This window comes from Dasypus novemcinctus, chromosome 2 (assembly GCF_030445035.2).
Source record: "Dasypus novemcinctus isolate mDasNov1 chromosome 2, mDasNov1.1.hap2, whole genome shotgun sequence".
Classification (NCBI taxonomy): Eukaryota; Metazoa; Chordata; class Mammalia; order Cingulata; family Dasypodidae; genus Dasypus; species Dasypus novemcinctus.
In genome coordinates this window covers 41530431-41557633 of record NC_080674.1, presented here as the reverse complement: position 1 = coordinate 41557633, position 27203 = coordinate 41530431, and the positions used below count along the sequence as shown (strand labels likewise).

The window sequence follows — 27203 nt, the reverse complement described above, 5'->3', positions numbered from 1 at the left end:
TAATAAGAATATATTAAGTGCCACCGGTATGCAAAATATCATGTAGGATATATAAAGAAAGTCAATAATATAGGTCTCTAGATAAACGGTTATTTAATCTATACAAATAATGTGGATAACATGTAAACACATTAGCCATGAGCAGGTGAATACATATGTGACATCTCTCTGTATTACACGTCGTCAAGGCTTTCCTTATCAACCTTTACTTAACCAACTTGCCAAATTAGCCAATGATCCACATTTGTTCCCACCAATTGAGCTGCTAGTTTATCAAGACTCAGTTGTATATATCCCCAAACCTATTTACAACATTTATGCTTGTTCTTGCAATTATGTTATATTGTTGAATTAAATATGATATAAACCAGTGAAATATAGACACAAAAAAATATGACTGATAACTGTTAAGTGCTTTTGAAAGACTTGATAAAGCTGAACCACTAAAATCTGCCTTTGTGCTAGGTGAAAGCATGATTTAAAAGATTGAGAAAAAAATTATAAAACTCTAGAAGGATTCCATACTAAAATAGCTTTGCTTAAAGTGACTTTAAGGTTTTGGTTCACCTGAAAAGACTAACTAGAAATTGAAGGTGCTACACATAGATGTGGTTTATGTAAGAACATCAAAGGGCACCCCAATCAGCAGACCCACATTCACCCTGTACAGGGTGGGAGGTTGGAATTAGATCACTATCGCTAAACTTGACCCACAGTAAGAAATAGATTTTTACATAGTAACCAAATATTACTATATGTACATAAGGATATTTATATATGACTTACAGGTGCATTGATGTATCAATTTAAAACTGCAATAAGAGGGAAACGGACTTTGGCCCAGTGGTTAGGGCGTCCGTCTACCATATGGGAGGTCCACGGTTCAAACCCCGGGCCTCCTTGACCTGTGTGGAGCTGGCCGTGCGCAGTGCTGATGCACGCAAGGAGTGCCGTGCCACACAAGGGTGTCCCCCGCGTGGCCACGCGCAAGGAGTGCGCCCGTGAGGAAAAGCCGCCCAGCGTGAAAAGAGAGTGCAGCCTGCCCAGGAATGGCGCCGCCCACACTTCCCGTGCCGCTGACGACAACAGAAGCAGACAAAGAAACAAGACGCAGCAAATAGACACAGAGAACAGACAACCAGGGGAGGGGGGGAAATTAAATAAATAAATAAATCTTTAAAAAAAAAAAAAAAACTGCAAGAAGAGTTTCAAGAAAAAATACTAGTCTTTACTACATGTTATTAACTTTGCTATTTTCCTTTCTTTCCTTTTCACTATCCAATGAAGGGTTGTAGCCTACAATTTGGAAAACATTGGATTAAATTTTTTTTTTTTAGAATAACTTAGATGGAGCTACCAACTCTAAGATTCCAAGTTGGTCGTATGAAAAAAGAAAGCAGGTTTTGTCAGCCATGGAGAGGAATCCATTACTTATAATTGGATCAAATGTCTACAAAGTGGCAAATGAAGCCTGTCAAACTCCAAATTCATAATATCATGCTTCACAACAATAGTTTTAAATGCTTTTGAATGATTCACCATAAGACATACATTGATTCACCAGATACACATTATATATATACAAAGACAATTGAAATACAAATTTCACAAAATAACTCTTTTATTTTTACTGTGTGTTGCCCACTGATTGCCTGTCCTGTCCTATTCTGTTTCACTTTTGAAAAACTGTTGATCTGGACCCTCTAAATGGATTTCACCATCCTGTAATAATTCAGCACCCAGAGTCTGGAAACCCCTGCTCTCAAAAGTTGGCGCTGAGGTGAATAGTACAACTCAAGTGTTACAGACACTAACTAGGAAACTGGGATAAAAATAGTTAAATCCTGCTAGGAAAATACTTTTGAGAATGGAATTTGTTGGAGTAGGACACAGTCCTCTAGGGATAGAACAAATATCCAGAACAGCCTTGACTGTGGAGGCCATTTGACTGGCTCAAGAAGGAATGGACCAAAAGCCTAATTATAGCTCAACCAGGGACATGTGTGGCCTTTTCCCTCCGCATTGGACTGTCATTTCACAATTTAATGTTTTCTCCAGGACCCTGAGGTTATTTGAAGGCTCCTTTCCTAAATATTTTTCTCTCATGTTATTCCTTCTGAGCATCATCTCAGAAAAAAAACATCTATTAAAAGAGAATTAATAGGTGGTCATGGCCGATGGGGTTAACTACCAGGGCAGATGGCCCCTCTTTGGAAATGGTGTTTATGTGTGATGAATCTGGACTCAGATGGGATCTCCCTTCATAAGACTTTCATGCTAATGTGCTGGAGGTGCAGTTAATGTTGGGGTTTAAGATATATTTAGGGGATTTGAATCTCTGGACTGACAATGTGATAGCCAGATCCTGAGCCTCAACAGACTCCAGCACCTACAATCTGATTTATTGGACTTACCACACTCAGCTAAGATGGAGGTGAAGAAGGACAACCACCACACCATGGAGCCTAGAGTGATTACAACTGAAAATGGGAGGATTGCATCCAGCATCCAGGTGGAATCTGAGCCTCCTCTTGACATAAAGGTGCAATGGACACAACCAATCCAGTGTCCACATAGAAGAGGTGGCATTGGATTGGGAAAAGTGGACATAATGGACAAAGGGTATGGGGAAAGGCAGGAAGAGATGAGAGGTGGAGGCGTCTTCGGGACATGGAGCTGCCCTGGATGGTGCTTCAGAGGTAATCACCGGACATTGTAAATCCTCACAGGGCCTACATGATGGAATAGAGGAGAGTATGGGCCATGATGTGAACCAATGTATATGAGGTGCAGAGGTGCCCAAAGATGTACTTACCAAATCCAATGGATGTGTCATGATGATGGGAACGAGTGTTGTTGGGGGGGGGGGAGAGGGGGGCTGGGGGGGGTGGGGTTGAATGGGACCTCACATATATATTTTTAATGTAATATTATTACAAAGTCAATAAAAAATAAAAAAATTATAAAAAAAAAAAAGAGAGAATTAATAGGAGTCTCCTTAGGACTATCCCTGTGCCTTGGACTTGGTTCTAGTACCGCAGTGATTATTCTGCCTTCTCATGTAATTCCAAATCTGTTTCCTCTACTAGTCTGAGAGCACATTAAGCATGAGGACCCTGTCTTATTCATCTCTGCATTCCTCAGGAAGTCTGCATGATCTTTCAAAGATGCAAATAAAATCAGTCCCTTTCCTCCCTAAAACTTTCCAGTCCCCCTGTCCTTTACCTTCAGAACATGGATGAGCTCCTAAACGGTGTCTGCCTTAGCCTGACCCTCACTAACCCACCCAGCCTTCTTTCTCCCCACTTGCCCCTCACACACAGCACTCCAGGTTTTCTAAGCAATTACAAGAACATTTTTTTCTTGCCACCAAGACTTTGCTGAAGTTTTTTCCTCTTCCTGCTACTTCTCTCACGTTTTACCTGGCTAACTGATGTGTCTGTCTTAGGTCAGGTAATGCTTCTTGTAAGAAACCTTCCCAGACTCCTCCAAAAGTGGGTCAGGTATCATGTTTGTGGTCTTCTAGGCCCTGCTCTACGTTCCCACTTCCTCCAACACTCACCACTCTCAATATGCTCATCTGCATTGCCACTCCACTGTAACTTCGCCAAGGGCAGGGTCTATAAGCTTATTTACCCTCAAGTCCTTTATCCCGAGCAAGGCTCCCAGATGGAAGATACTCAATGCATACATGTTTGGATGAATACATGGCACATGGAAGACATCCAATAAAGGCTGCTTGAGCTGAAGTGAAATACCTTCAGAATTCAACCTCAGGAACATTGTCCGAAACGGGGTTGGCAAACTTCGCTGGTTATTGGAATAAAGTTATTGAAACACAACCATGCCCGTTGTCTGTGGCTGCTTTCTTTCTACAACGGCAGGGTTGAGTACTTGAGATAGACACCATATGGCCAGCAAAGCCCAAAGTATTTATCTAGCTCTTTAAGAAAAAGTTTGCCGATCCCTGCTAAATAGTCTTTGATCTTATTTATGCCATGGTGGCAGTCTGATGAAGCCTATGAACCCCTTCTCAGAATAATGTTTTTTAAATGCATAAAATAAAATACATAGGAAAATGATATTGAAAGCAATGGCCAAAATAATAAAAAAATATAGTAATATATGTACTTCTTTATTAATATATTAAATAAAATAAATCCTAGAAATGAATTTAATAACTACTGTAATTTCAAAGTAGTAGTAAACATGTATAACATGTATAACAGTTGTAATGGGATAAGAAAATACCTGTGATTCTAAGGGTGACAAAGTCACAGTTACTGCTAATACCACTGGGAATGTTGCCTACATTCATTTTTTCAAGGAAATGCTGAATTCCAGTTGGTGAAAACAAGGTGCAATTTTTTCCCTTCTAAAGTGAATTCTGTCCATGGACCCTTGGGATCTGTGGAGCAGGGGTTAAATTTCTTGCCATAAGAGAAGAGACATGGTCCCACCAATTATCGAGGACAAATACAAAAAGGATGTGCTTAGAAGAGCCTTTGATTCTCCATCAATTTTACAAACTGGTTTATGCAGGATTTGCTCTACACTAAAATGAATTACAAGGAAAAGTCCAAAAACCACTGAGCAGTCACAGTTAGGAAAATAAAAAGATGTATTAATTGACCATCTTTCAGCCTTCTTTCTTTATTTCCAAATTGGTACCCAACCAAACGACAAACAGATGGACAGAATGGGGTAATGATAAACTCAGCTGGCAATTTGTCTCAGGCAGGGGAACAGGAGAGCCCACTTTTCATTTGCAGTTTACAAACAGCTCCCAACACTGGTACACAAGAATTCAATTTATGCTAACTCTGATCAGTCTGACCAGGGATTACATCAGGAAAGCTCACAGTAGGAGGAACTGAAAATTTAAGAGACTGATCAATAGAACTATAGGTCAGACTTCTGTGGAAACATTCAGAATGGTCCTTCCATTCAGGCCAAAGTAGAGGAACTTGACCCTTACCAGAATTTCTGGGGCCAGGCACCAGTCTAGTAGGTCGTTTGGAGAATTTCAATTTAAAATATAAAGGTATGTTAAAGGAATTCTTCATGAGGCACGACTTGTTAATATGAAATCTCAGCAGACATCCAAGCAAGCCCATTCTTGCTTATTTCTAATTCTATTGCTGGTAGTAAGGAAGACATACTTAATCAACACAAACATACCAAACACTTTCTTGAAAAGAAGTTTTGCCCCATTCTCCACAAAATTAATTGTATAACAATTCTTAGAATATTTTAAGTTCCATACTTTTGGGGACTAGAAAACGAATTGAGGGCTATACCTACTCTTAAAAATTGCTATTTACTCAATTATTCCTATAAATTCTAGTAAATTTCTGTAAAGAGTTTTTAGTTTCACTCACATAAAGAGCTCAAAAACATGTGTTTGCATTCAATATGAAGTAAAAGCAAAATGGGAACATTCAAGTTAGTCAGATACATTTAGGTATTATTTGAAGTTTTATCACACACCAATATTCCTTTTGTGATGAGGGGGAAAAAAACATGAATAACTTTCAGACTGGGGGAAACATGTACAGATCCATGTTGCGTTTTGTCTGGCTTTTATTTTTGCAGTTGGAGAGATGGATGTATTAGCCAAAGGGGTGCTGGTACAAAATACCAGAAATTGGCTGGCTTTTATATAAAGGGTATTTAGTTGGGGTAGGAGCTTACAGATACCAGGCCATATAAGTTACCTCCCTCACCGAAGTCTATTTTCACATGTTGGAGCAAGATGACTGCTGACGTCTGTGAGGATTCAGGCATCCTGGGTTCCTCTGGGCTCAGCTCCTCTGCTTTCTCCACAAGGTCAGCTGTAGACTATCAGGTGAATGGCTGTCTCTCTCCCTGGGGTTTCTGCTGTGTCTAAGGATCTGTCTCTATTCCTCTGTGTTCTTCTCCTGGCTCAAGTCCTCTCTTCCAGGGGCTTGCCTCTTTTTTCTCTGTGTGCTTACTTCCTGGGGCTCCAGCTTAAGACTTCAGCATCAAACTCAAACATCAAAACTCAAACATCAAAAAACCCTCAATTGTGTCCTTTGCCATGCCTTGGTGGGTGGGGACTCAAGGTCCTAATGACGTGGCCCCATCAAAGCCCTAATCATAACTTAATCATGCCCAGGTACAGACTAGATTACAAACATAATCCAGCATCTATTTTTGGCAATCATAACCATATCAAACTGTTACAATGGGATATTGGCTACTTTTGTTTCTTTTGATGCTGGAGGTAAAAGATTCATTGAACCACCTGTGGAAAACCCTTTTTAAATTGTCTACTTAAAACAGCTAGAGTGGCAATACACTTCTTTTCCATGGGGCTAAAGGTAAGTAGAAGGACCAACATTTAAAAAAAAAAACCTTTCATGAGCCACTATTCTACATGCTGCACACATATTTTTGCATGTTCAGAGCCCTTATGTGGTAACCACTATTATTAGCCCCACTTAACAGCTGAGGAAAACAAGCCTCAGAAAGGTTAAGATGCCTGCTCAAGGTTGTATCTGGTTGTTGGCATTATCTAGATTCAAGTTCATGATGGCCTGTGTCCAAACATCTGCCAACAACCATTTGACACAGGTGTGTTTCCTTGGTGCTAGGTGCTGTGCAGATGCTGCCCTCACGTCCCCAGTGGAAAGAAGACCTTGAACAAATCGTTAAATACACATGTGCTGAGTGTTGGAAGTAGATGCTGCAGGCATACCAAAACTAGCCTGGGGGGAGGGGTGGTCAGGAAGGCTTCCTGGAAGGGAGGTGAAGGATGAATAGGAGTTAGCTAGGTGAAAAGGTAGAGGAATTGCTGCCCTGGCAGAGAATAGCAAGCCTAAAGGCCTCTAAATAGGAAAGAACAAGGCTCCACAGGAAAGCAGAAAAGACCCATCACAAAAGCCAGAACAGAAAGTTAGCCTCGACTGCGTACTTACAATGTGCCAGATACTTTTCTGATCATTTTATATGCATCGATTCATCTAATCTCACAACCATTCCACAAGGTAAGTAAATTACTACCCCCACTCCACTGACGGGGGCACAGAGAAGTTAAATAACCTGCTTAAGTCACAGCTTGAAAGTGGTGGGGCAAGAGTTGAACCAGAGGATCAAGCTCAAAGCCTGTGCACTAAACCGCCAATCTGTACTCTTTGTCTATGCTGTGACAATAGGAAATCAGAGTCATGGAATTTTAGACATTGTATAGTCTAGCTCCCTTAATTTTACATGTAAGGAAGTTGAGGACAGGAATCAAGCAACTGTCCCCAGGATTAGAGGATGGCTCAGAGCCGTACACTCTGATTTCATACCTGGACAAACTTAACCTGAGAGATGATATCAAGAATCAGAGTCAGAGAGACAGATAAAGCAGATACAACCCCCAGATATTGGTTCCTTTGAGGGCTAAAGAGACCCATGGGAGTTATGGTCATGGCCGATGGGGTTAACTACCAGGGCAGATGGCCCCTCTTTGGAAATGGTGTTTATGTGTGATGAATCTGGACTCAGATGGGATCTCCCTTCATAAGACTTTCATGCTAATGTGCTGGAGGTGCAGTTAATGTTGGGGTTTAAGATATATTTAGGGGATTTGAATCTCTGGACTGACAATGTGATAGCCAGATCCTGAGCCTCAACAGACTCCAGCACCTACAATCTGATTTATTGGACGTACCACACTCAGCTAAGATGGAGTTGAAGAAGGACAACCACCACACCATGGAGCCTAGAGTGATTACAACTGAAAATGGGAGGATTGCATCCAGCATCCAGGTGGAATCTGACCCTCCTCTTGACATAGAGGTGCAATGGACACAACCAATCCAATGTCCACATAGAAGAGGTGGCATTGGATTGGGAAAAGTGGACATAATGGACAAAGGGTATGGGGAAAGGCAGGAAGAGATGAGAGGTGGAGGCGTCTTCGGGACATGGAGCTGCCCTGGATGGTGCTTCAGAGGTAATCACCGGACATTGTAAATCCTCACAGGGCCCACTTGATGGAATAGAGGAGAGTATGGGCCATGATGTGAACCAATGTATATGAGGTGCAGAGGTGCCCAAAGATGTACTTACCAAATCCAATGGATGTGTCATGATGATGGGAACGAGTGTTGTTGGGGGGGGGAGAGGGGGGGTGGGGTGGTGGGGTTGAATGGGACCTCACATATATATTTTTAATGTAATATTATTACAAAGTCAATAAAAAAAAATACATGAGGCAAAAATAATAATAATAATAATAATAAAGACAACATGATATTTGTGAAAAAAAAAAAAAAAAAAAAAGAATCAGCCTATAAGTCTTGATTCTGAATGAGAAACTCCTTTAACCTTCATAGGCTTTGACCTTGATCATTAGTCAAATCATATCTGGCGTTAAGTCTATTCAAGGACGATTCGTAATTTGTTCAGAGTCCATTCTGGATTCCTAACTAGATATTTGTTTCAGTAGCAGCCTTGGAAGGGTCACTTCCTATGAAGAAACTAGTTAAGTTCATTTTTTTAAAATCGTGAATCAAGGAAGAGTTTATGAAGTACAAACAAATGGGATGCAAAGACAGATGACTTTTAACAAAAATATCAATTTGTGAATAACAATTTTTAAAAGCATGTGTACATGACTTTGAATGTCTCAAGTAAAACCAACATGTAGGCATTGCAATCAACTTAAAAGCAGTTTTGTGTGAAGATGAATGTTGCTAGTCTTACTATGAAGGGCATTTGCAAAAAACTAGGGAATTACCTAGGCAGAGAGGTGTGAAAGGGAGAAGAGGAAAAACATGGCTCCTTCTCATTTATTAGTATAATTGTCTTGAGCTGAGATTGAGAAATCAACATTTCTTGATCTGTGTCCCTAAAACATACATAAAAATATTTCAGCCTTTCATATGCACCAAAAAAAAAAAACCAATGGTGGACTTTTTATTGGAAATAATTTTTGAAATCTTTAACCTTTTCAGAAGTTGACAAAACCAAGCTCCAAAGCAACTTTAACCAATCAAGCTATACTTACAAGACTACAAGTAAGTTAAAGGAAAACTACTTTTCCCTTAAACCAACCTGCTAGATAACATATGTGAAGTGTGATCCCCAGCTGAAACATTAGTGGTGAAGAATATTTTTTCAAGCCCTTGGTTTTCATTACCACATAATATATATATTTTTTGCTTATGAGAAAGGAACTTCCCTGGGGAAATTCTTAAGCAAAAGGAGGAAGCTTCTCAGATATTTATAGCCAAAATATTTCAAAACATAGGTAGCTATATTTATACATGGTTCTTATTTTAATAAACACTAAGCATTTCTGCCCACAAAGAAATTTTCAAGATCACTTTAAAAAAGAAAATCCTCCTTTACCTCAAATGCGTGTCTTCTTTGTTATAAAAAAGCAAATCGAGTTTTAAAACACTGCAAAATATATTACAGACTATAAGCTTACTTAGAGTTTACGTCTTCAAATATTTTCTCCACTGATTTAGGAAAAAAAATTCTACTATTATCAAGGAATCTAATGAGAATCCCTCAGGCAACTTTGGGGAGATTATGGAGATTACACCTTTCCAAAAGCTTTGATCCGGGGACCAAGTCTCCTCTCTGATATACTCACTGAGAGGCCCCTTCAGGGTATGCTCTGTTTTGGGGGAAGCAGAGGCTGGATAAGGAACAAAAATTTACTTGGTCCTTAGCCCTTTCAGCTAGAGAGCATCATATATACATAGAGTCCACCAAAAATATCAAAGCTAGCAAACAAATAGTCAGTATTCCCATACTCTAATCCAGTGTAATTTCTCAGGTTAATCTTTTATTATCCTGCTAAGTCCTTTTATAAGGGCTTTCCTTAGATATCTCCTAGCAAAGTCTTATATCTCATTCAATGGGGATTAAAGAGTAAATAAAAAGCACAACTGAAGTATAAGTGCCTACCGAGACAGAGAGAAGATTGAAACCTAATGCTCTGGTAACAGAATTTAGGCAAGAACTTCACATTAAGATGGTTGAAATCTGAGAATAACCTCTGGGAATAACTCAGTTTGTACAATTGCATATCCTCAGCCTACCATAGCCCTGCCTTTTGGATGTAACAATGAACCTTTGGCACACACAGAGACCTGACGTGTTGTTTCTATACTCAGGAGGCACATAGGAAAAAGGAATTCAATATTAAACATTAAACAGACTTCTCTAGGAAAAACAGAATAATTGATGACCCCAAGAAGCCCTTCACACTAATTGTAGCTTTGGATTTAAAGCCCAGGAAAGCTTTCTCTAAATACATATCCTCGGGGACTCAGCTATAATGTTTATAAATGAATGTGAGAATTTATTTAGCAATAAGTTGTGAAGGTTTTCTTTCTGAAACAACAGAAAAGCAGCCTCAACAAGTCACCCCAGCAAGCAGGGCATTGGACAAGCTGAGTCCAGGCATGAAGCATATGCAGGAAGAAGACATGGGACTTTGTGAAAGGAGCCCTGGGCTGGAATCAGGAGGCTTCCATTCTAGTTTTATTTCAGTCCCCAACAGTCATTTTACCTTGGCAGAGTAACTTAGGCAACTGAGTTGCCATTTCTTCCAAAAAATGGTGGGATGGTGGGAAGGAAACAAACACCTATTGGATGTCTCTTGTGTATAAACGCTTTCCAAAGTGACCAATAACCCTGTGATGTGTGTTTCATTAGCCTGATATTACGGATGAGAAAACAGAGGTTCTGAAATAAAGAATCTTGACCAAAATTGCTTATTCTGGAAATGACAGAGGCAGGATCCTGACTAAAAAGGTTGGGCTAGTGGTTGGCTTTGCCCATAATGCCAGGTTCCATGTGGAACTCCAAGGTGTCCAGGAATCTCAATTAGCAGCTAGCCTTCCAAGATAATGTGATGGTATATTTGTCAATGTAGACAGACTTAAAACACTAGTTTTTTTGTTAGAATGACGTATGATTTTTAAATATTTATATGTGAGAATGTGGTCCTCAGCTGTTAGATACAGGACTGAACGTCAAAATGCATTTTTGTTGGAAAGGGATTATAATTACTAAACACAAATATGTAATACCATGTATAACTTATGCTTTTATAGGGTTTTTTTTTTGTCATTCTAGAGTTCACAGATTTTATTAGAGAAGTTATTGGTTTACAGAAAAATCATTCAGAAAATACAGAATTCCCATATGCCTCTCTATTATTAACCTTTGCATTAGTGTGGTCCATTAGTTACAATTGATAAAAGAATATTATTATAATGATACTATTAACTATAGTCCGTGGTCTACATTAGGGCTCACCATTTTCTGTTTTTTAAAAAACTTTTATTCTGATTACAAATAAACAACCTAAAATTTCCCCTTTAGCCACTTACAAATATATAATCATTGCTGATGATTACCTTCACAATATTGTACAGAGGTTCTATTTGTGATGATGGAGAAGTTTTGGTAATGGATGGTGGTGATGCAAGCACAACATTTAAAGGTTTTAAAAAGTGGCCATGGTGGCTGCTGGGTGCAGGGTATGGGAGGAAGAGATGAGATGTGGAGGCATTTTCGGGACTTGGAGTTGTCCTGGGTGGTGCTGCAGGGACAAGTACCGGACATTGTAGATCCTCCCATGGCCCACTGGATGGAACGTGGGAGAGTATGGGCTATGATGTGGACCACTGACCATGAGGTGCAGCGATGCCCAGAGATGTACTCACCAAATGCAATGGATGTGTCATGATGATGGGGGAGAGTGTTGCTGTGGGGGGAGTGGTGGGGTGGGGGCAGTGGAGGTGAATGGGGACCTCATATTTTTTTAATGTAATATTTTTAAAAAATGAATTAAAAAATAAAATAAAATAAAGGTTTTTAATGTCTGTAATAAGCTATCTTATATGTGATTTCACTTGATCTTCCTAACCACTAACTAGAAGGTTAGAAGAAATTATCACCCAAGTTTTACAGATAAGGACATTATAGCAGATGCCTCTGGGGCTCATGCCACCTCCATTTGTCCCATTTCTGATATAGCAGCAGCTTTGGTATGGACAGTTTCACATAAGTTCAGACTTGCCTTGGACAGCCAGCATTCAGCTTCAATCATGTCCTGCTCACATCCTTCCTCATTCTATCACAGGATCTCCCTTCTTAATTCACATACCAGCATAGCAGAGAAGTGTGGAGAAGTTATATCCCCCAGGGCAACCTTCAATCAACATAGGAGGACAGGAGCCTGCAGGTAAACAGCTCCAGTCTTTCCAATGAACAAAGGTGAGAGTCGTCCTATGGGCTTCAGAGAGCTCTCAGTGGAACCAGTCCTCCATTAAAGCCCCCACTGCTTACGGCAGTGACTCCCCATCACAGCCTCCCCACTCTCTCATTCCTGCTTCTAAATAAATGGTTTGCACCCAAGTCCTTGTCTCAGGCTCTGCTTCTGGGGGAATCCAAACTATGAGAGGCGCTGAGGCTCCAGGAAGGGAGGTGACTTGCACATGGCTGGCAGAGAGAAGAGATACTAATTCCAACGACTCTCTTTCATCTTCTACTTTCAGTTATGCACAAGCCAAGGTTAAGAATCTACAATTTCTACCTTTTGCAAGTACACCAGACACAGAACAAGTTTAAAAAAAAAAAAAATACATGCTTGAGCACAACACTGATAATAAACGATAACCATCATCTTTGCTGGGCTAAACACAGATGATCTGCTAGGGTAACATGACAAACTTGGTGTTTTTCAGAGTCCTTAAGTATTATGTATTAAACAATTAAATTAAAACATTAAGTTTTGTCCCAAGTTTTACGGATGAAAAAGCTGAAGTTTAAGTACTTTCAGTGTTCATTTAACAAGTATTGGATTCAAATCTTTTCTCTTCTAGATGGACGTGCTTTGTCCTCCAAGGCTGTTCAACAGCAGGATTGTAGAGTATCCTCCATGAAGAGCAATGGCTTGGGGCTTTGCTGTGTCCATCAGAGTATTTTTACATTTTCTGTTCCCCCCTTTTCCAGTAATTGCACCCCAATTTTCCTGTGAGGAACCAATCCTCTTGAACTCTCAATCCATGTGCTTCAGGTCTGAAAGACCCACCAGTCATTCATTCCAGAGCTTGGAGTTTGAACAATGCCTGATCCCTGGCAAAGGTGATTGGCTCAGAGAGGGGCAAGGGAGCCAAGCCTTGCCAATTAGAGTTAATATTGAAACTTTGTTGAGTCCATTGAGAAACAATCATTTTCTTTCCAGTGGGGAGCTAAGCTAGTAGACTGCAAGTCTTGAGCAGCTGGCTATAACATTTTGCCACCATTTATCAAGAGCCTGACTGAAATGGAAGCCAATAAAGTGGAAAGCACAGCAGAGAGACGGATGGAGACAGACTGCTGACAAGACATGGAAATAGTCCTCCCTACATTTATATTTGAAACTGGACTTCACAGTTACAGGAGCCAATACATTAATGCCTCCTCATCTCCTTTTGAGTTTCTGCCACCGCTCACAGCTGAAAAAGTCCTGCCTGAAATAAGTCCTGTACTCAACTACTAAAGAGACTCAGTGCAGTATTGCCTCTCTAAAGAAACAAATATCAGTTTTTCACTACCAAGGAACAAGCTAGAAAGTTAAGAGACAGAAGCTGAGCTAATAAAATCTTAGCAGAATCCTTCCTCCTAGCTTCAGACAGCCTCAGGAATGAGGTGCTGAACCAATCTATTTGTGAAACCCTGAAGCTGCAGGCCTCAGACAAGCCCATCACCTTTAATGTACAGAGTGCCGAGTGCATGAACATTGTTTTCAGACTCATTCATCACCCAGGTGCTTCCATTCAAAATGCAACTGCAACTAGAGTTGAAAGGAAAGGATCTTATATTGGGAATTCCTTTTCTTTACTCTTCACAGCAGCTTTTAGAAAAAACTTTCAAATCACGCTTCTACTATCTGATAAGATGAATAACATGAACTAGAGAGGTTTAGGAGGGAAAAACTAAAAGCCAAACCAAGAAACTTGACCCACGGCAATAGAGATGTGAAGGTAACAGTGAATTGTACTTTGCTTTGAAAGATGTTTTTTTCTTGCCCCCCCTTAGAAAAGTCACCATCCAATATTTACTTCAAATACAATGTTTCAAAGCCAGGCAGGCAAGTTTCAAGATGGAAATGCAGGCGTACTTCTTGGCAATGGTGCCTTGGGGGTTTTCAGAACCTAGAACATTCTCTGACTATGGAAGGTAAATGGGAAAAAGTTTAGATGAGTGGGGACAAGTTTACCAAACAATCTACCACTAAACAAGTATGGGGACAGGTGCCAGCCTATGGACATGCAAGTCAGTCAGGCTTCCCAGAGAAACAGAACCAACAGAATATATAAAGAGATTTGTTTTTAAAAAGTAGCTCATGTAATCATGGTTGCTGGCAAGTCCAAAATCTATAGGGAATGCCAGTAGGCTAGAAATTCAGATAAGAATTGGCACTGAAGTCAGGGCAAAATTTCTTCTTCTCTAGGAAACCTCAGTTTTTTGCTCTTAAGGCCTTCAACTGTTTGGAAGAGGCCCATCCACTTATGGAGGGTAATCCCCTTTGCTTAAATTCAACTGATGCTAAATGCTAATCATATCTACAAGATACCTTCACAGCAATATCTAGACTAGTGATTAACCAAACAACTGGAGGCCATGGCCTAACCAAGTTGGCATATAAAATTCACCATCAAAACAAGATATAACTATAGGCCTCTGCGATGGTTTGAAAATTTTTTGTGGATTCCAGAAATGATTCTGTTTTTGAATTAATCTATTCCTGTCGGTGTGAGACCCTTTGATTGCTTTAGATTCAGTCAAAGGACCTTGAATAGATCACTTGATTAGATCACTTGATTGGACTATGTCAATGAGGGGTGACTCAGGTTGGGTCTCTGCCCTCTTCCTGGGTCTTATATAAACTAAGAAGACAGAGGTACACAGAAAAAGGAACTCTGCCATTTTGACCTGGCCATGTGAGAGAGGACTACCTGTTTACCTACACCTACAGAAAGACAAAGAAGCCTGGATAGACTCAAATAGATGAGGCCCAAGAAGAGATGTCTGGTTACCCACAGCTGAGCTCCAGAGAAAGAGTAGAGAGCTGGGAAGACCCACCATCTTGCCTCATCACGTGCCAGGACTCCAGGATCTGCTAGCTGCCAACATTTGGTGAGAAAGCATCTCTGATGATGCCATGCTTTGGACATTTTTGCAACCTCAGAACTGTAAGATTCTACCCCAAATAAATCCCCTTTATAACAGCCAACCATTTCTGATATTTTTGCATTGGCAGACTCCAGCACACTAAGACAGCCTCCAGGACTTCGTCTAATCTTAAACACACATAGGGTGAAGACAACTCTCCCTCTAATTTCATATTATGCTTGGAATACCTGAGGTCAACACATTTGGCTTTTGAATGTGACACACACTTACCTGATGAATTCCACAGAATAGTACTGAATAGGGGAGCTTCCTTCCCTCTCTCCTGGTTTCCAAGATAGTGCCACCTCAGAATCAGAGACCACGATGACATGTGGCTGCTGGGGTGCTGCTGGAGGCAGGCAGGAGTCTAGGAGGGACAGCAAACACAGCTAGACTTGGCTGGGCTCTCAGCTGCTGAAGAGTTTTAATGCATTAAAAACTCATGTGTTTCCCACAACTGTAACATCTCTGTTCAGAACAGTCTCAACTAATGAACAAACACAAAAATTCCTTCATAAATATCTACCACTGGATCCACCACACAGAGTTTGAGTCATTGAGAGCCAGTCTTTCAGTTTCTTCCCCCAGCACTCCTGGCTGGAAATCCAGCTAAATGTGGTTCAGGCAGTTGACCTATTGTGTGTCCCCTTTAAAACCGTCAAGACACTCCCACCTCCTAAAACCTTTTATCTCTGTCTGCACGTCTGAATTGATATTTACCTACAAGGAAAATCAAATGCCTAGCATTTAAAGGCCAAAATAAGTGCTTATTAAAATTATTTTCTATTTTTCTTTTGTGTTTTCCCTCCTGATAATCAGAATATTACATACCAATGGTAGGACACTTGAAAAATGTCCTCATGCCCAGAACACTTTTCCTGCCTTCTGTTTTAGGCGAAATCCTTCACATCTTTCAAAATTGGGGCCAAAGATAGTATTCTTTCTGAAACCTGAGCCTCAGGGCAGAGAGGAGTGACAATCCCCATCCCCACCCCATCCTCCATGTGTTCCATCTTCTCTGTGCAGATCCTGGGTGCATGCAGATACTTGCTTACCATATGCTTCTTCCTTCACAATGAGCTCTTGCCAGCATCGACTGCTTGGCCCACCTTCCTACCTCCAGAGTCTAGCACAGTGCCACTTCAGTGAGCATTTGCTGAATTCCCTTGGCCTATAACTCTCTTCTCCCATCCCCCTTCCTTACCTTCTTAATTCCTCCTCACCCTCCAGATCACAACTTCATTGGCAGCCAGTCGGGGAACTCCCTCAACCTTAAGTGAAGTCTTCCTTTTTATGCTCTTATGGCACTGTATGCCACACTTATCACAATCTGTGTTTGTGCATTAACTAGAGGATGTCTTTACTCACTCTACCAGGCTTAAAGTTTTGAGAGGGCATGGGCTGTGCTTGTTTTATCTGGCATATCAAGATCCTCATTGAGATTTGCTCATGATGAAATGAATGAATAGAAGCCTGTCATTTTCCTAGTATTAATGAGTTTGAACCCCATTTTACCTTGAGACAAAGTAGTAACATGTTGAGGAGAGCTAAGCCGTCCCTTGCCACTCTGGCTGTAAGCTGCGACACTCACTAGATACTTGGTGTCTGGCTTCAAATCTCCTATAACTTCCTCCTGTTGATGACCAGACAAGAAAGGCACAAGCATCAGAAGTTCTGTTTGGGCACATCGGACAATTCCAAGAGGGTGGCATCTAAATGGCCCTGTCTGGGGGTCCTGTGAAACTGCTTGGGAGAGAGATTGTTTTATCTTCTCTGGGGCTGATGAAGTTTTTAAATTTGCATAGAGGAAAATACCCTGACATATTTTCCAAGACTGGAGGATTCCCTTTCCTACCTGAATGTATATACTGTCTTAAAACTGTGGCTCGTTCACTATCAGATGTTGCTCTTAATGACTGAAGTATCCTCAGAAGACTCTGGCTGCTGAAAGGCAGTTTTCTATAGTTGGAATTCCCTAGTTCTTTCTTTTCATTTGCACCATCACAGACGCTAAGGGATGAGCCACAACAGAGGACTGAGACATTGATTTGTACATGCATTAGGATCCCCAGGAGGACTTCTTAAAAAATTGCTGGGCCCCATCCCCAGAGTAACTGATTCTATTGGCCTGGGGAGGGGCTAAGGATTTGCACTTCTAACAAGTTGCCAGGTACTGTTGCTGATCCAGGGGCCCCACTTGGAGTACCACTGGGATAGAGGATGGATGTGTGTGTGTGTGTATGTATGAATTTCACTTGTACCAACAGCCCTGATGAGAAAGGACCAGAGCCCTTGATGAAGAGGATTCACTCCACCTTGGGCCTTAGTAAAAGTGATGGACACCTGAGGTTACAGTACTAAATAGTAAGTGGGGACCCGTCTCATCTGTTAGAAGCATCAGGAAATTGTAGTGGATAGGGCACTGGCTTTGGGGCCAAAGGCCTGGTCTCAGCTCTTGATTCTGTCACTTACTAGTTGAGGCCCTGTGCCTCATTTTCATCTGTAAAATGGAGATAATGCATAACTATCTGGCTTGATTATAGTGATTGGGATAATTTGTGTAAAGTAGCTGTTACAGAGGATGCACTCAAGAAATGAGTTGTAAAGATTATTGTCTTGGGTGGTGGGAAGCTCCCCCTTTTCTGCTCACCTAGGTGCTACCACTTCTCTTACACTTGAGTCCATCTTCCTTTTGATGCCTTCCCTCACCATCCAAACCCCTGATCTTACCCTACCAACTGCTGTGTAGCTAATTTAGCATTTGAAATATATTGCAAATTATTACTATTTATCCTAAGGACTGTAAGCCACTTGAGAGTAGGGATCACATCTTGTATTTCTTCTCATCCTCCTCTGCAGGAGACATAATCAACTAATCAACAAAATTTTAAAAAGCATTCAACAAATAATCATCAAATACTTAATACAGTAGTGCTTAACCCTGGCCACACATAAACCCTGAATCACTTGGATATCTAAAAAAATACACACACACACATACACGCACACAGATGCCTGGGCTGCACTACAAACCAGTTAATTCAGAATCTCTGAGTCAGGGCTCAGGCTCAGTTTTAAAGCCCTTCAGATGATTCTTCTAATGCACATCCGGGTTTGCAAACCACTGGTCTAAGTGTGGTTCTGAATCCCCTCTATTCCCTCTCTACTCTTTCTCCTGCCTCTCCAACCTCTCCCTTATCCACCTGATGCTTGTGTAAGTATTTGCTATGCTCAAATCTCTTCCATCTTAAAAATGATCATTTCCCCACCACACATGCTCCCCAACTCCTCTCCTCAGAGGTAATCTTCATGAAGTTGCTTCTACTTCCTCATTCTCTATTCACCTCTCACCTCACTTTCCATCTGACCTCTCTCCACCAAAAGCCTGTTGAGATATTCTTACCAAAGTCACCAGAGCAACTCTGTAGTAAATACAATGCATATGCCTCAGTCTTTACTTGACTTTTTGCAACTTTCAATACTCTTGCCTGTCCTTGTTTCTTAAAACTCCTGGCTCTCTTGGAAACCATGACTCTGATCCTCCTTGGCCTGCCTCCTTTTACTTCCCCAGTTGCTCCTTCTCATTATCATCCATGCACTTCCCTTTCTCCTCTTACTCCTTAAGTGTCAGCCCTTCCCAAGTGCTCATCCCTCACCACCTTCTTTTATCACTCTATAGAGACTTGCTCATCTCCAGCTCTGGCTGTCTCTTGATCTCCAGACATGGATTTGTGACTGCCTCTTGATATCTCTACCCAACGACTACAAGCCACTCAAGTTCTACATAATCAAAGTTCAGCTAATTGCCTTGATCCTAGCAAAGCAAAGCAAAACAAAAAATTATTCCACCTCTCTTTCCATTGAATAGCAAGTATGACCTCTATCCAGTTACCCAAGCCAGTCATTCTTGACACGTTCCCCTCTTTGTCCACCTCTTCTTCCTAAATGTCATTCAAGCAGTTACCCGTGCAGTTGATTCTGCCTCTTCATATCAGTCAAATCTGTTTAATCCATTTTATCCTTACAGCTATTTAAGTCCACATCCTCATATTTATGAAAATGGGCTCTGATTCTCCCAGCCACCACTACTGCCCTGCCCCTCTAGTCTGTAATCCACGCTGACAGATGATCTTCCCAAACCCCAAATCTAATCTCACTTCCCACTGTAAAAGCCCCTTCCAATGGCTCTATTTATCCTTCTAGCGTTACCTTGTGCTACTTCCCCTCCTTGCTTTCTACATTCCAGTCATACTTAAGAACTTGGCAGGGCTCAAAATTTATGCCACACAATTGCTTGCCTCTGGGCCTTTGAACCTGCTGCTCCCTACATGAAATGCCCTTCTCCCCACTCTTGCCTGGCTCACCCCTACTCATCCTTCATGACTCAGTTCAGCTGAGACATTACCTCATTTCCCTGACCCCAGCCCCCAGTCTGGTTAGGTGCCCCTCCTCTGTGCTTCTCTGGCGTCCTTGTTCTACCTCAATCTCAGCACTACTTGTGTTTTATTGTAATTGTCTGTTTATTTGTCACCCTATCCCCACTCATTTGAAGGTGGGAAGATGTTCTTAATCCTCTGGATATCAAAGTTTAGCTGAGTATCAGACATGTAGCAAATGCTATGCTCTGTGATGAATGAAAAAATGGACTAATGAGTGAAAAGAAAGAAATCAAACCAATAAACAGTTTACCTCATCAATGAACCAGCTTCTCCCACTGACTGCTCCATCAGCACCTCTGCCCCAGGCTCTGGAGTTAGTAATTCCTTGTTCCTTATCCCTCCTGCCACCCCCACCATGTCTTTCAGACCTACTGCCTTCTTTCCATCCCCACCCCAGTGCCCTAGGTTCGGTTCCCATGTTCTTGTACCTGGGCCATCTCTATAGCCTCCAATCTGCCCCTCCTTGCCGCTCAGCCCCAATCCATCCTACATGCACTGCACGAGGGGTCTTTGCTGAACAAACAGATCTGCTTTTACAGTGCCCCCTCCCACTCCACTGCCTTGCCTCCAGGCATCCTGCTTACATCCTCTGTCCCCTGCTTTCATGTCAAATTATGAGACTGGAGGCACAGGTGGACACAGCACCTTTCCTCTCATGCCTTTCCTGGACTTCTCCCCATAGAAACAGAAATACACTTTTGAACCAACTTAATGCACTCACAAGTTTTTGCTTCAAGGTCGCTTCCTTCCCTTGTGAAGTCATTATGCTGTGATAATAAGGGGCGTGTGTCTCCATGTGCTTTCACAGATTGTAGTAGATATCAGTATGAGCCAATACTTAATACAGCTACTCTTGCCATCGTTTACTGGGCATTTTCTCTGTTTCCAGGAACAAGGGATCTTTGCACACAAAGCCTTATTTAATCCTTCCTTCAGCCCTAAGTATCATTTTCATTCTCATTTACAAAGGAGGAAACTGAAGTCCTGAAAAATCAATGATTTGTCCAAGGTCACAGATTTAGTAAGTGATAAAGTGGGCATTTGAACTTTGCTCTGTTGACTCCAAGGCCCAAGTTCTAATTGGATAATACATGTATGACAAGTAGGAAATGATATTTAAATCAACAAAAATATTGTTGATATAAACACTGAATATCAGATTATTACTACTTTATCTATGAACTTGGAAGTTTATATATCAGAAGTTTAAAAGTGATCACGGATAACCAAGAAATTAGATTCTGAGAAGATCCTTATGTAGATTAAAAAAGAATTACACCCTTTCCTAGATTAGTGCTGTCATTAGCCCGGGTGCATTCTGAGAGGGACAGGGTGACTTTCTCAGAAGCCACCATTTCTAGTTTCTGTCTTTTCTCACGCAGATAGCTATCAAGTCTGCAAAAAGAAGTGAGGATCAATGCATCTCTGTAGCCAGGCCCATGAAATGAGGAGTTGGATTCAGTGATTTAATTCACTTCTTCCTCACACATCTCTCTTCCCAAATGGAATCTCTTCTAAGATCTTGACCCATGACACCCTTGAATTCTGCACTAAAACACCACACAAATCCACAAATCCTTGCATGCCTGTTCTTAAATGGTTCGAAATCACTACCTCAGGCTTGCATCAAATGAGGTAAGATGTTGAATATACACTCTTTCCAATGTGGAAAAACGAAGTGCTTCTCTAGGTGTGTGTGTGTGTGCATTTTGCCTTGTGGAGTCAAGATGTTTATTATTCTTGGACTTTATTTTTACATAAGATGGTGAAAAACAGAAAGTGACAGAAATCACTTTCTTAGAATAGAGACCAGAGGGCATTCAACAGTCTTCTCTGGCCCCTTCCCTCACTATTTTTAGTAAAGTTTGGCACTTTACAACAAGATAAGCCTGCTTTGTGTTTGTCTAGCCCTTTCTTCAATGCAAAAACCCCTTCCAAAATCTGTCTCTTTTGTCTTCTCAACACTGTCCAGTAGTTGTCATATGGCCAGTTTATCTCCATCTGTACAAAGGGAAACCAAGGCCAGGCAATGCACTGAGCCCAAGGAGAAAGCTGGAGCAACTTTGAACCACATGAGCCATGCTCCAGGAATCTTGTGCTGACCACCTGAAACAACAAACTTTCAGCTTATGATTGGTATAATCAGAATAGTTTGCATTTATGTAGCATTTGGAATTAAAATGCTTCTACATACTGCCTCCTCTAATCCTCACAACAGCCTGTGAGGTCAGTCCTAAAATCCTCGACCAGAGAGTTTATGTAAGTGCCCTTCTGTCCTTGGGAGCAACAGCAGGTCTGGTTTCCCTCATAAAACACACACTACTGAATATGCTTCCAATTTTCTGACTCCCAGACATAGCGTGGCTAATTCTCAGGCTCACTCCTTGTTTTTCAGATGTTTAACTGCTTTTTCCATGTCCCCTGTACCAGTCCCAATCTCTCTACTTACAGTCTGCAACACCATGACTCATTGCTTCCCAGTACCCATTCTCTCCTTTGTCACAACAGAAACCCCCCTAACTCAGTTGGGTCATGGTCACTCAAGGACTACATTTCCCAGCTTCCCTTGCATCTAGGTGGGACCATGTGACTAAATTCTGCCCAATAGGATGTAAATGAAAGTGCTGAGGGCAATTTGAGTTATCCCTTAAAGGAAAGGAGTTCCTGTCTCTTTCTCATCTATTGGCTAGAAGGTAGATGTGGCAGTGACCGTTCTGGACCACAGGGAGGAGACCTGGAGGGGTTGGTGGAACAATGTGATCGGATCTGGAAACTGACATCAGAACAGCCCTACACTGCTTATATCCAGACTATTACAGCAGGCAAACAGAAATTCACATTTTGTTAGAGCCACTATAATTTGGGGTGTCTGGGCTGCTAGACTTACATCAACTAATGCATCATCCAAGGCACAAAAACAACTTGGGAAGCTATGTAAGAGAAAAAAAGATGGGGCTATTTCTTAGCCGAACACCTGTTCACTTTCCAATTATGAACCCCTGTTGAATGGTTCTGAATTTAAATCTGTGATCCTGATTTCAGACTTCACCTTTACCCTCTCCCCTCTTGTCCATTTCTCCTGCTGCTGGAAAGAACAGACATTTTTTTTCCCCAGAAATGAAACCAGAGGTTATCCTGTTCACAGGTCTACACATGTAGCTCCCTGAAAAGGCCTGGAATTGTTAGAGGGGGTAAGAAAAGGAAAGGGAAGGGGAGGACCATCCACCAGAGTGATGCTTCACTAGTCTAAATATTTTATCTCCTTTTCAATCTGTTTCACCTAGTCCTGAAACAGAGCTTACATTATTTCATTCTTAAAAAATGTTCCTCTTAGCTTTATTCTGCCATGTGAGATGAAGCACCACGTGCAAGGATAAAAGAGGCTTATTACTAAATGATGAAAATGCACCTTGTGTACTCTGTGGTCCCTGCTAACACAAGACTAAGCACTGTCTGTTGGGTCTAAATCAGTTTGAGGGTGCTGCAGGGAAATCAAGATTGCAATAAGAGGAGAGCCCCTGAACCCTGGGTTGGGGCAGAGGTTTAACTTTTTAAAAACATACTTACAAAAATCGCCAGATGATCAGGTTGCTCCTGGAGAGGAGGAAAACAGAAAGTCCATGAAAAGGAAAGGAAAATTTGAAGGACTAATGTGAACCCTTGGAGCATCTACCCTTGACCCCATGCACAGCCAGGGGCAATGAACACACAGCTTTGTAATATGAGTCATACCGATGATTGATAGAGTTCTTATTCCATGCCAAGCAAATGGTACCTTCTTCCATGCTCACAGCAATTTTATGCTGTAGGATAAGATCTTATACAACAGAAGGTTCCCAGCCTTTCTTTGTTCACAGTACCCTGAGCATCTCAGTAATCTTTTCACGGTATACCTCTAGGCCAAAAGAAATGCCTAACAGTTCCATTTATTAAGTAGTTACATCCAAACAACTTGGTAGTCGTAGTTCATGCAGATGAAGCTGTCTCCCTTGGAAATGTAGAATCTTCCACAAGCCCCAGTGAGTTTGCTGCTGAGCCCTGGAGCACCACAGCATGGTTCGGGAACCGCAGATACCCTACCTATGACATAGATGCTTTCAGGATCCCTATTTTGTTTTTTTTGTTTCTGTTTTTTTTTAACAGAGAAACCCTCTTTTATCTATCTATCTATCTATCTATCTATCTATCTATCTATCTATCTATCTATCTATCTATCTATCTATCTATCTATCTCCCCTTTCCCCCCACCCTGGTTGTCTGTTCTCTGTGTCTATTTGCTGCGTTTTCTTTGTCCGCTTCTGTTGTTGTCAGCGGCACGGGAGTTTCTTTTTGTTGCGTCATCTTGTTGTGTCAGGTCTCCATTTGTGTGGCGCCATTCCTGGGCAGGCTGCACTTTCTTTTGGGCTGGGCAGCTCTCCTTACAGAGCACACTCCTTGCGCATGGGGCTCCCCTACGCGGGGGACACCCCGTGTGGCACGGCACTCCTTGCGCGCATCAGCACTGCGCATGGGCCAGCTCCACACAGGTCAAGGAGGCCCGGGGTTTGAACCGCAGACCTCCCATGTGGTAGACGGACACCCTAAGCACTGGGCCAAGTCCGCCACCAGGATCCCTATTTTGATGAGGAAACTAAGTGACTAGAAGGTCACCTAGCTGGTTTGTTGTAATGCAGGAATCTGAAAGAAAGGCCCCTGAATCCCTGCTATTCTGGACTCCTCTCCTCCCTCCTTCCTGACTTGCTCTCTTCATCTCTAGAGAGTATCTCCTCCCTCATCCTGCATATTCTGCCTCAGCTCATCTCCCTCAAACACACACACCTTCCCTGTGTGCATGCCATTCCCTCTGAAACCATGGGCGGGATACCCAGGAGTCCCTAATGATTGTCCTAAGTGAAAACCAGAACTTAAGCAAAAAGCCATTTATCCGTATCTTTCTCCTGCCCCCTGCCCCCTCCCATAACTAACATCTTTCCTGACCTCATTTTATAGGTAGTCAAACTTAGCCACAGGTTATAAACCAGAGAGTACACAGAAATAGAGATTTTTGTGCCTCGGACGATCCCTGAACACTAGGAACAAAAATCACCTTCCTCAGATCCAAGAGTACAGGAATGAGGAAACATCAGAAGCAAATAAAAAGTGAGGGGTCGTGGGTATCTATGCCAAAGAAGTACCATGTTGATAACGGGGGAGTATGGAAAAAGTGTGCCAAATGTACACTATGAACTGTGGTTGGTGGTAATAGTCTGATATTATCTCATAATCCATAACAAATGTTCCACCACAGTGTGGTGTGTTGGTGAAGGGGTGTTGCATGGGAATTCTGCACATGTGTATGATTGTTTTGTAAGTTCACTACTTCCGTAATAAAAGCATATTTAAAAAATAAGGGGAAGCGGACTTGGCCCAATGGATAGGGTGCCTGCCTACCACATGGGAGGTCTGTGGTTCAAACCCCGGGCCTCCTTGACCCATGTGGAGCTGGCCCACGCACAGTGCTGATGTGCGCAAGGAGTGCCCTGCCACGCAGGGGTGTCCCCCGTGTAGGGGAGCCCCACACACAAGGAGTGCGCTCCATTAGGAGAGCTGCCGAGCGCAAAAGAAAGTGCAGCCTGCACAGGAATGGCGCCACACACACGGAGAGCTGACACAACAAGATGACGCAACAAAAAGAGACACAGATTCCAGGTGCTGCTGATAAGGATAGAAGTGGTCACAGAAGAACACGCAGCAAATGGACACAGAGAGCAGACAACTGCTGGGGGGGGGCGGGGAGGGGATAAATAAATAAATAAATCTTTAAAAATAAAATAAAATAATAGGGTGGGTTGGGGGGGGGGGATACACCAAACATGAGATAAGGACTATAGGTAGCAGTAATATTTTGACAATATTCTTTCATAATTTTTAACAAACGTTTCACAACAATGCAAGAGGTTGGTGGATAGCTGATGCATGGGAGCCCTGTGTGATGTTCTGCATGTTTGTTTCCTAAGTTCATGATTTTCACTTTGACCAAAGTCATCCAGCCTGGAAGCTGAGGAAGCAGGGCTAGAAGCCCAGGGACTTGTCTCCCTCCTGGCGCTTTGTTCTGTTTGCATGACAGTGGCCATCACAGAAATGCTGGTTTTCTTCCCAGATGCCAGGTGATGGGGCAGGATCTCAATTTCGGGGGTACTGCCCAGAAGCCTGGGCACCTGTCACCGTGCCCTGGCTACCTGGAGAAGTGAGCCCAGAAGGACACAAGACTGGGGCTGCTGAGGAGACCAGGACAGACAGTACCCATTCCTTGGGGAGGGTGGGTGGGCTTGCAGGAAGTTCCAGTGCCGTCGAGGGTGGATGGACCCTCAGCCGGAGGTTTCCTGGATGGGGCCAGCACAACCTCTCATTTTAGGTTACAGTAAGCCATAAGGCAGGGGCTGAGCACTTTTGAGGCAAATGAGGGGTGCTTAAGCTAAAGTATATTTTGAGGTAGAAGGCATGTCATGCAAAATACAAACAGCTGAAAATATGCATCAATTCTTTTCCAGTCAGGTAGGTGCCTTTGGTGACAAGGTAGCAAGAGCAGGGGCTCAGAAGTCAGTCAAACCTGAGCTTCCATCAGCTCTGTAACCTGCTAGCTGGATGACTGGGAAAAGTTGCTTCACCTCTTTGAGTCTCAGCTGCATTGCCAATAAAATGAGGTAGTGCCGACCTCATGCGATGGTGGTAAAGGTTAAATGGAAATACCATTGGAAAGCATGAGGGATAGAGCCTGGCAGATAATAGACACTCACTAAATGATAATAAATTTATCACAGATGACAAATCAGTTTCCAACTCTGTGCTGCACAGAGTAGGCACTTATTGACCTGGACTTGCTAGCATTATCATCATTAGAGCAAAATGATGAGCCCCTGTGCTGACACCCTGGAGCAACTCAAAAGGTCCTTCCTTGTAGGGTAACAATAGTACAAAGGGGAGGTATTAGAGGAGGGAAAGAAAAGAAAGCAGAAAGTACCTAAGGCAAGAAATTCATCCAAAGAGACATTGACAGGAAACGGGAAAGGAGTAGTTGAGGAGCTCACAGATGGTTAGTGGAAAGACAGAGTGCGGGCCTCAAGAAGAAAAATAAACAGCTCCGACCATTTGATTCTACATTTCAAATTACCTCATTTTCTTCTGCACTGTGTCTCCAGCAGTTGGGAAGATACAAACGGGTCATATTTATTTATAAAGCTTTATTGGGACTTCAAACAAATCAAAATTGAACTTTATGAGAAAGGGAGGGGGGAGCTATAAGGTGCCTGTTCTCTTGCATGATAAAATGGGGTCGAGTCAAGGATGGGCTCCTGTACGCCAGGACTTTCTGCAGATGCCTGCCTTTTTGGAGATAGAGACGGCTTTTTATGAGGTAATGGGCATGAAAGACATTTGTAAATTCTAATGGACTACACAAACATCAGTTATTATTATTACATAGACAGCAGCGCACACATCTAAAGGAATCTAAGTTTCAAATTAGAAATCCTTCTCAACAGCCCTGAAATGCCAATCACCACGTTCCTTTCCCAGGGTGCTGCCAGG

General features: G+C 42.1%; 1 protein-coding gene across 3 annotated transcripts in view; it reads right to left on the bottom strand.

Annotated features, from left to right (window-relative positions):
* The window catches only part of EGFLAM (EGF like, fibronectin type III and laminin G domains), a 193417-nt gene that overhangs the window by 86764 nt on the left and 79450 nt on the right, over positions 1–27203 (bottom strand). For all 3 annotated transcript variants that reach the window (XM_058308035.2, XM_058308041.2, XM_058308048.2), the window contains exons 4-6: positions 23205–23231; positions 16714–16831; positions 15430–15565 (exon numbers count right to left, since the gene is read on the bottom strand). In XM_058308035.2, coding sequence (XP_058164018.1) covers positions 15430–15565; positions 16714–16831; positions 23205–23231 — 281 coding nt within the window. The remainder of the gene's footprint in view (positions 1–15429; positions 15566–16713; positions 16832–23204; positions 23232–27203) is intronic.